This window comes from Auxenochlorella protothecoides, assembly GCF_000733215.1.
Source record: "Auxenochlorella protothecoides strain 0710 unplaced genomic scaffold scaffold122, whole genome shotgun sequence".
Classification (NCBI taxonomy): Eukaryota; Viridiplantae; Chlorophyta; class Trebouxiophyceae; order Chlorellales; family Chlorellaceae; genus Auxenochlorella; species Auxenochlorella protothecoides.
The window spans coordinates 250,334-258,567 of NW_011934146.1; the positions used below are offsets into that span (position 1 = coordinate 250,334).

The window sequence follows — 8,234 nt, forward strand, 5'->3', positions numbered from 1 at the left end:
GGGCGTCCATGGCGGCGGGGAAGACGAGGTGGACCAGGTCCCCGGTCGCCCCCTCCCCCCGGCACTCGGCCATGGCCGCGACGACGCAGCGCAGGCCCAGCACGCCGCCGTGGCGCGCCTGCCAGACGTCGCAGCGCGCCAGCGCGCACAGCGCGCGCAGCAGGGCCCGCAGGCCCGCGGGGCCCAGTGCGGGGCAGAGCGCGCCCAGCGCCTGGGCCGCGGTCTCACGCGTCGGCCCCACCGCGCCGTCGCCCACGAAGTCGGAGAAGCGGTCCAGCGCCAGCAGCGCCAGCAGCGCCGCCGCGCAGCCGCCCAGCCAGGCGCGATTCGCGCGCAGCGCCTCGGCGGCCAGCGCCTTTGCCGGTTCGGTGGGCAGGCGCGCCAGGGCCAGCGCGCCGCCTCCGCCCGCCGCGCTCCAGCCGCCGGGGTCGGGCGCCAGGGGGGCCGCCACGCCCGCGGCGCGCGGCGCGTGGCGCAGCACCTCGCGAAGCGCGGCGGCCGCGCCGTGCCGCGTCTCCCACTCCGCGGCCAGCAGGCCCGGGATCAGGCCCTCCGCCACACGCTGCAGCGGCCACTCCCCCGCCAGCACCGCAGCCCAGGCCGCCTCCGAGGAGCGCAGCGCGGCGGCGGCGGGGGGGCAGGCGGGGTCGATGCTCGGCGCGCCTGCCTGTGGCTGGTCGCCGCCGCCGCCGCCGGCGTCCAGCTTGGCGGACTTGCGCGGGGGGAGCAGGCCGCCGCCGGTGGCGCTGCCCTGCGCCCGCTTCAGGCCCTTCAGGCGGCGCGAGGAGGCGAGGCGCAAGCGTGCCGACCCCTCCCTGGCCTGGATGGGCGCAGGCTCGGGCTGGGCGGCGCTGGGCTCCGGTTCGCGGGCCCCCGCCAGCAGGTCCTCGTCCTTGAACAGCTCCGCGTCGTCCATGAAGCCGCCGGCCGCGCCGCCCAGGCCCAGTCGCTTGCGCAGCGCCGAGCGCTGGGCCGCCACACCCTCGGCCGCCTGCGCCGCGTACTCCTGCGCGCAGGGCCCGGGAGAATGGGCGAGGGGTGTCGAGAGGGGAGGGGGCAACATGCAACGAAGGGCGTACTCGAGTCTGTGGGCAGGTGAGAAGCCGGCGCGCCAGGCCAAGCTCGCCAGACCCGGCGGCGAACGTCCCAGTCAGGCACCCACACGTGCGGCACCTGGCATGGCCGCCGCCCCCGCCCCACCTCTCCCCCCTCACCTCTCCCCCAGAGGCCAGGAGTGGAGGGCAGTTGTCCACGATCTCCTGGATGTCCAGGTTCTCCAGGGTCAAGGGGCCCTCGTCCCCGTCCTGCTCCGCCTTCACTGTGCCGTCAGGGATCGGCTCTTCACGGTCCAGCTCAGCCTCCAGGGCCACGGCATCCAGGCCCGAGGCGGCGGCAATGTCCGCGGGGGTGGCGTGCACAAAGTGCATCGCGGCGGAGCCCAGGCACCTGGCTGCTGCGAGCCGGGTGTCCCAGTTGGGGCTGCGCAGGAGGGCGCTCACCGCGCCCAGCACCCCGGGCAGCTGCTCGGGGTGGCTGCGCAGGATGCCCACGATCTGGTTGCCGGCCTCCTGACGGGTCTCCGGGCATGTCCCGCCTGCGAGGGTGGTGGTGGGGAGGTGGGATAGGTAACAACCCATTGGGACAGGGACAGGGGTTGCAGGAGCGATCAGCGCGTACAACCGATGCTGAGCTCCACCACACCTCCTACTCACAGTTTAAGAGGTTGAGGAGCTTGTCCAGCCGGGTGGTGGCCCCGCTCGTGCCCATGGTGCCAGCTGGGCCCGCGTGTGATCACCGGGAGGGCGGGGCACGCCCTACTTCCAGTATATCATGGTGCGACGTCATTGGTGCCTAATTATAACGCCCAGTGCGCCAAGGTCGCATTGGGCAATGCAGCCCTGTCTTCCGAGCTGGTTATCAGCGCAGGCGATGTCGTATGCGAGAGCGGGAGCGCGCGCGCTCTGGGTTGCTCTCCGGTAGCATTGGCACATGAGAGAACCGGGAAACGAGATTGGCCCTTCCACACTGCGTACGTATATTAAGCTTCATCGCGTTCCGTATTTCAGAGAGTAACAAGATGAGGGTGAAACGTGCCGTGCCCCAGCACGTGCGCGAGCCCCCGGAGAACGCCAGCGACACCAGCAGCGATGGCATGTCTGGCCCAGAGGAGGTATCTGGCATGCAAAGAGGGAAGCGAGCCCGGGAGCCGGAATATGAGACAGCGTCAGACAGCGACGATGACAGCGCCGCGTCCAGTCTCGAGGAGGACTCCCAGGTGCTCCGGGGCTGAATGTTGCAAATGGCTGTACCTGATCTCCACGCGGCCCTGCAGCCACCGGAGCCTGCATTCTAGTCGCTGAACATGCCCTGTTACCTCCACTCCTTCCAGGCGGAGGAGGAGGACGACGAGGTGCCGCTTGGGCAGCGCGCCGCCCAGCTGGCGGACGGCAGCACCGACCGCACCGCCATGCGGGCCCGGGCGCGCACTACGCTGCGCGCGGGGCGCCAGCCCCGGGAGAACAAGCACCGGCCCTCGGAGGCCAGCAGCAAGCGCCCCGTGCCGGTGCTGCGGGAGAGCATCCAGGGCCCCCGCGCCCAGGGCAAGGACCCACGCTTTGAGTCCCTGGCCGGGGGCGCCTTTGACGAGCGCCGCTTCAAGAGCCAGTACGCTTTCCTGTACGACGAGAAGCTGCCGGAGGAGCGCAAGGGCCTGCGCGCCGCGCTGAAGAAAGCCAAGGGCGCGGAGGCGCGGGCCGACCTGCAGGCGCGTCTGACCCGGGTGGAGCAAGCGCTGCGGGAGGAGAATGCTCGGCGGTGGAAGCTCGACTTCAAGGCCAAGCTGAAGGTTTGTGATGGGGGCCTGGTAAAAGGGGGTGGCGCTGTGTTGTTGTATCGGGGGGGAAAGAAACCCAGCGGGCGGGACTTTGGCCGTGGAACACGGCCGCTCTCGTCGGCGGTGAGGGGAGGGAAGCCATGCGGTGACCTCTTCCAACTTCAGAGTTGCCATGGCCAGATCAGGGAGCAGGCAGCCCGCTCTGGCATCGCTGCGAGTGCTACTGCATTCCGTGCCGCCACCAATCCACCCTTCCTCCCACCCCATTGGTGCGACAGAGCAAGGAGCGGGCGGCAGTACAGGCGGGCAAGACGCCCTTCCACCTCAAGAAGTCGGAGCAGAAGCGACTGGAGCTGGTGGCCAAGTTTGAGGAGCTCAAGGCCAGCGGCCGGCTGGAGAAGTACATGGAGAAGCGGAGGAAGAAGAATGCAGCCAAGGACCACCGATACCTGGTGGCGCCCAGGGCGCAGGCCCAGTAGTTTTATGTGTGCTTGGCACGCCATGGTAAGGCTGATTTCCGTACAGTGCAAAGCCTGTACTCTTCCTCTCGCCGCACTCTGAGGGCACTGCGGGGCATTGCTGCCCAGGTGAGCATGTGGGCACATCAGTGCTGCGGTGGTGCCAGCAAGCACATCCAAGGAGCACCAGTTGGCTGTGTGAGCTTCACAGGATACTTCCAGGGGGATGCGTCCAGCACATGCAGGCTCAGGACGAGACAGCCCAGGCGCCAGCGGTGAAGTGAGCCCTCCATGAGCCCCACAACCCCCGCCCACCCCTCAGACAAAGGTGAGGTGGGTGGAGAGCACCGCCAGGGCCTCCGTGGGCAGGTCCAGGAAGGCGTTCAGCGCCCCATCCGGGGTGCGGGGCACGGTGGCGGTCCCGGCCAGGCGCGCGCTCCCGTTGGCCTTCAGCGCCTCGCCCTTTCCATCCTTCGTGCTCAGCAAACTGTGCACGTGCAGGGGCGGCGCCTTGTAGAGGGGTCCTGCGGTGAACAGGAAGTCCGCGTCCAGGGTCAACTCCATGCTGCCCGTGGCGGGGTCCAGCGTGCCGCTCAGGGACAGGGGCTGGATGGCGATGGACAGGGGCGGGGGGAGGGGCACCCCCAGCACACTCGTCGTGTGGGAGTCGATGCTGGGGATGACGAGGCTGCAGGGTGTTGGGGGGATGGGGGGGTTGAACTGGTGCTCACCGACGAGGTCAGAGCAGGTACAGGTAATCCAGCTCCATCCCAACTCCCATTCACAAGGCAACGGCACTGGCACCACCACAGCACACCTGCGTGGATCAAAATCCAGGTCCAAGAGTCCGTCGGGCCGGGGTCGCACCGTGCCCCGCCCCGTGCCCCCACTCGCATCGTAGGCAAACGGGGGGTACGCCCCTATGGCCACCTGGCACTCCCGCAGCGTCTGCAGCAGGACGGCGGTGAGAGGGCGCTCCCCTGGCAGGTGGGCGCCCACGGGGTCTGCCAGGGCGGCCGCCCCAGCCTGAAGGACCGGCAGGCCTGGCAGGCCTAGGACAGCAGGTGGAGACAGCATGGGGGCAAGGAGGGCGAAGCGCAGGAGGTGAAGGCGATGGATGGACCCCGGCTTGGGGCCGGGGGCCAGAGTCACTGCTGGTAGGCTGGCATGGGGGGGCCTCAGGCTGGTGGGTTGGGCCAGGCTGTGAGATGCGGCACACGCCGTGATCGCACGCATGGCACTGCGACAACGGGCTGGATGTACTTGGAGGAGATTATGTTCCGCAAGAATTGACGTGCATGGAGTTGGGAACCCGATGAGCTCGCCGATCCACACATGCGCTTTCATGAGGTCGGGTGCTGTTGCATGCTGTGCCGTGCTTTGGCTCCCCGCTCCCAAAGTGCCCAAACCTCCCGGAGACAATGCCCCAGCAGTCGCAGGATGCTTTGGAAACCAAACTTTAAATTGAAGAGATATTGCGCGAGGGCCTGAGCTTCCCTCTGACTCATTGCTTATCAGATACACCCCAGCCTTCCGTACGCATAGGAATCGCCTCCCTCCTGCACAGCGGCGCTCAGGATGGGCAGGTACAGGAGGGCTTTCAAGCCCATGTTTGAGTCCAACACATGGAAAATCGTGAAGGGTGACAAGGTGCAAATCACCGCCGGTCGGGACAAGGGCCGCATCGGCACCGTGAAGGAAGTCTTGCGCGATCGGCAGTGGCCCCGTGTGGTCGTGGAGGGCGCCAACATGGTACGTGCAGGGTCTCTATGAGCGGGAGCGGTGTATGGCAGGGAGCGGGTAAAGCTGGGCGCGGCCTGCCGCCCGTCGTATTGACGCCCTGGCCAAGAGGCAGGACCATGGTATCACTGTGCAGCACTTGCGTGGCCCACCCTTACCACTACTACTCCACATCCCCAGGTCAAGCGGCACATCAAGGCCACCAAAGAGACACCGGCGGGCAGCCTGAGCCTAGAGGGCCCCATCCACTATAGCAACGTTGCCCTGGTGGACCCCCAGACGCACGCCCCCGTGCGAGTGCGGTGGCGGTACACAGACCAGGGCGAGCGGGTGAGCTCTATTCCAGGCTTGGGAATTGAGCGATGTGCTTGAGGGCCATTGTCGGGGGTGCAATCGCGCAGAACAGCCCCACATCCTGCCTGCTTGGGGGGCCAGAATATCCCAGCATGATTCCGAGCAGCAACATCTCTCTCCAAACCCCCGCCATCCTGCAGGTCCGGCAGCTGTGTGGGGGCCTGGCCTCCGGCAGCATCCTGCCCAAGCCGGGGTACACGCGGTCCCGACCGCGCCTGCCCTCAAATAGTCCCCTGGACACCCCCTCCGCTGCGGCCCAGGAAGCCACACACAGGCCTGGCGACCTGCCCTCGTTCTTTGACAAGATCCTGCCGGCCGAGGCCATGGGTCGACGAGGCATCCAATTGGGCAGGAACACGTCACGAGGGTGGAGGGGCCGGGGCTTTGCCGCGAGTGCCCTGGGAGCATGAGTCGGTGCTCGAGTCCTGCAGTGTCGGCACTGCACTTAACTTCTGTAATGCCATCATCATGGAAACTTGGAGAATATTGAATCTACGGACTGTGCTGGACAAACCAGTGTGCAGACAGATCACACACGCTCGGCGCTGCATGCATGCCAGGTGCAGGCGAGGAACAGGCTTTGGATTCGCATACCCTCCACCCCCTGAATGTGGCGACGAGGGCGGGCAGGGTTCGGGTGGAAAGTGAGTCACGCACTTGCTCCACATAAACAGGGCGTCCCCATGCCGGCCCTCCTCGCCTGGTCTACCCCAACCCTTGCACGAGACGCCGGATCGGGAGTAGCTGGAGTCATGGCTTTCTTGCAGCGCACCGTGGCCGCTGTGCGACAGGGCGTGGTGGCCCGCCTCAACCTGAACGCAACCCCCTCCCTCACCAGCCTGCGCGGGTTTGCTGCCGCGTCATACTTGGATAAGGATGAGGTGGTCAAGCGGGTGACGGATGTCATCAAGAACTTTGACCGCGTGGACGGCAGCAAGGTGCGTGCGGGAGGGATGACGCAGTTACGGAATGCATATGATACCTGTGAAGACGTAGCAATGAGCTCCGGGCACATCTTCTCATGGATGGCAATCGATGCTTATGTTCGCTCTAGAGATGCGAGCATGCAGGGTGCAGCGCGCAGAGGCTCGACGCTGGCCCCCACTGGTCCCCAACCCCCCACATGCATGGGTGTGGTTCCACGCCTTGCTGCCCCCCATCCTCACCCATTGCCTCCTGTATGACCTGTACAGGTGACAGAATCCGCAGCGTTTGCCAGCGATCTTGGCCTGGACTCCCTGGACAGTGTGGAGCTGGTGATGGCGTTGGAGGAGGAGTTTGCCATTGAGATCCCGGACCAAGAGGCGGACAAGATCACATCTGTCGCCGAGGCCGTGTCCTACATCTCTGCCAACCCCATGGCCAAGTGAGACATGCTCGATGCCGTGGGGGCTTTTCACCTTCCCTTGGAATGCACCACCTCTGGTCACCTGCTCGGGATGGACCCAACTAGTGTCGGACGGCACGATGTAAGCGGAAGGAATGCTCTAGGCTACGGCTGAGTGTTTGAAGTGGGTTGGAGCAGGGTCACTGGGCCTCAGGCCCAGCTTTGCCTTGATAGTTTATGGCATGCTGGTCTCACGGGATTGGGATTGGAGCGAGACGGCAGGGATTGTCAGCTGCAACCGTTGTGAGCAGAGTCTCAGCACGGCCTGTGGGAGTCCTCGATGAGAAGCTTGGAGATGTGCACTCCCTGGCACAATGTGTGTTTGAGGGGCAGGAGTGTGCACGAAGAATTCTGTGATATGGGAGTAGACTGTTCGCACCACTTGCCTGTAGACAAGATAGGTTTCTTCAAAAATTGCTTGGCACTCATTGATTCGCAGTGAGCCCTTCATTGTCCCCTCTTCAGCTTTTCAAAGTCTTCAATGAGCAGACGACGATTCCCACCCTGCGTCGCGTCTCTTGGGAGCGCCAGCCCAACAAAACTGGGCGACTCCCAGATCCATGTGATCGGATTCGATGCTCCACGGGTGGGCGCACAACTCCATAGCTGAAAGTGATTCTTGCTGCTCGGACCATCAGCTCAACAATCTCTTCTCAGCAATAAGTTAGTGATTGCCACTTTAGCCACAGGAATACCGCAGCGACATGGCGGGGGGCTTTTTGTTGTTTGCCCGCCCTGATTGCATTTCGCTCTGGGCCCTTTGAAAATCAATCTAGGTGCTACAGGGCTCCGACGAGTTTTGCTGGTCACACATCCACAACACATCCGCCTTTAGTTCCTCGATTATGATGTCTCTGCGGGCGCCAGTCCCGGTCCCAGCGAGAGCATGGTCGGCGCAAAGGGTGGCCCCCGTCAACATCCAGCCTCCCACGGTCAGATCTCGATCTGCCCTCCGAGCCGCACCGTCCTCCCCCAGCCGGCCTTCTCATGAACACTACATGGACCCCGACCTCTTTGCCGTCCTGGACCTCGCCAGCGACGCCGAGCTGGACGACCTGCACGACGTCCTGCATGGTGATTTCTCTTGTTTTGGGGGGGGGGGCAAGTGAAGTGGGAGACGATGGGCGATTCCATCCTGTAATGATGGTGCTCTGCCGGGCGGCGCTCACTATGATTTACTCAGTCTCCATCACACTCCCCCTTCCACGCCCGATCGCCCCCCCCTCCCCTCCACCCATCCCTTCTCACCGTTTCCCCCCTTTCCCCCAAATAAATTTTAATCGAACAGCGCCCAGCCTGCTGAGCCCCGTGCTGAAGACGCTGGCGGTGCGCCCCCACGCCGACGCCCCACCCCCGCCCACCCGCCGACGCCGCATCGCGCGCATCGACGCGCACCTGCGCTTCCTGGCCGGCGACGCGCTGTGCACGCTGCGCGGCGGCCTGCCCAGCTACCACCAGGCCT

General features: G+C 65.3%; 6 protein-coding genes across 6 annotated transcripts in view; 4 read left to right on the forward strand and 2 right to left on the reverse strand.

The window, feature by feature from the left end:
• Window positions 1–1,767, reverse strand: part of F751_1073 (TATA-binding protein-associated factor 172) — a gene marked incomplete at both ends in the record, with an annotated part of 8,730 nt that extends 6,963 nt beyond the window's left edge. The window contains 4 exons of the mRNA XM_011397945.1: window positions 66–355; window positions 560–1,006; window positions 1,215–1,594; window positions 1,713–1,767. Of these exons, the coding sequence (XP_011396247.1) occupies window positions 66–355; window positions 560–1,006; window positions 1,215–1,594; window positions 1,713–1,767 (1,172 nt within the window). The remainder of the gene's footprint in view (window positions 1–65; window positions 356–559; window positions 1,007–1,214; window positions 1,595–1,712) is intronic.
• A 595-nt stretch (window positions 1,768–2,362) lies between these two features.
• Window positions 2,363–3,312, forward strand: F751_1074 (Ribosomal RNA processing protein 36-like protein; the record flags this gene model as incomplete). Its single annotated transcript, XM_011397946.1, has 2 exons — window positions 2,363–2,845; window positions 3,112–3,312. The coding sequence occupies 2 exons, from the start codon at window positions 2,363–2,365 to the stop codon at window positions 3,310–3,312; spliced, it is 684 nt and encodes a 227-aa protein (XP_011396248.1).
• A 297-nt stretch (window positions 3,313–3,609) lies between these two features.
• F751_1075 (hypothetical protein) lies at window positions 3,610–4,368 on the reverse strand (the record flags this gene model as incomplete). The annotated part of the gene is made up of 2 exons (XM_011397947.1): window positions 3,610–3,979; window positions 4,109–4,368. The coding sequence occupies 2 exons, from the start codon at window positions 4,366–4,368 to the stop codon at window positions 3,610–3,612; spliced, it is 630 nt and encodes a 209-aa protein (XP_011396249.1).
• Window positions 4,369–4,869: 501 nt separating this feature from the next.
• F751_1076 (putative 39S ribosomal protein L24, mitochondrial) lies at window positions 4,870–5,795 on the forward strand (the record flags this gene model as incomplete). Its single annotated transcript, XM_011397948.1, has 3 exons — window positions 4,870–5,043; window positions 5,212–5,361; window positions 5,526–5,795. The coding sequence occupies 3 exons, from the start codon at window positions 4,870–4,872 to the stop codon at window positions 5,793–5,795; spliced, it is 594 nt and encodes a 197-aa protein (XP_011396250.1).
• Window positions 5,796–6,137: 342 nt separating this feature from the next.
• F751_1077 (Acyl carrier protein, mitochondrial) lies at window positions 6,138–6,755 on the forward strand (the record flags this gene model as incomplete). The annotated part of the gene is made up of 2 exons (XM_011397949.1): window positions 6,138–6,323; window positions 6,579–6,755. 2 exons carry the CDS (start codon window positions 6,138–6,140, stop codon window positions 6,753–6,755), a joined length of 363 nt encoding a protein of 120 aa, XP_011396251.1.
• A 1,015-nt stretch (window positions 6,756–7,770) lies between these two features.
• F751_1078 (hypothetical protein) overlaps window positions 7,771–8,234 on the forward strand; it is a gene marked incomplete at both ends in the record, with an annotated part of 2,092 nt that continues 1,628 nt past the window's right edge. Inside the window, 2 exons of the mRNA XM_011397950.1 lie at window positions 7,771–7,846; window positions 8,061–8,193. Of these exons, the coding sequence (XP_011396252.1) occupies window positions 7,771–7,846; window positions 8,061–8,193 (209 nt within the window). The remainder of the gene's footprint in view (window positions 7,847–8,060; window positions 8,194–8,234) is intronic.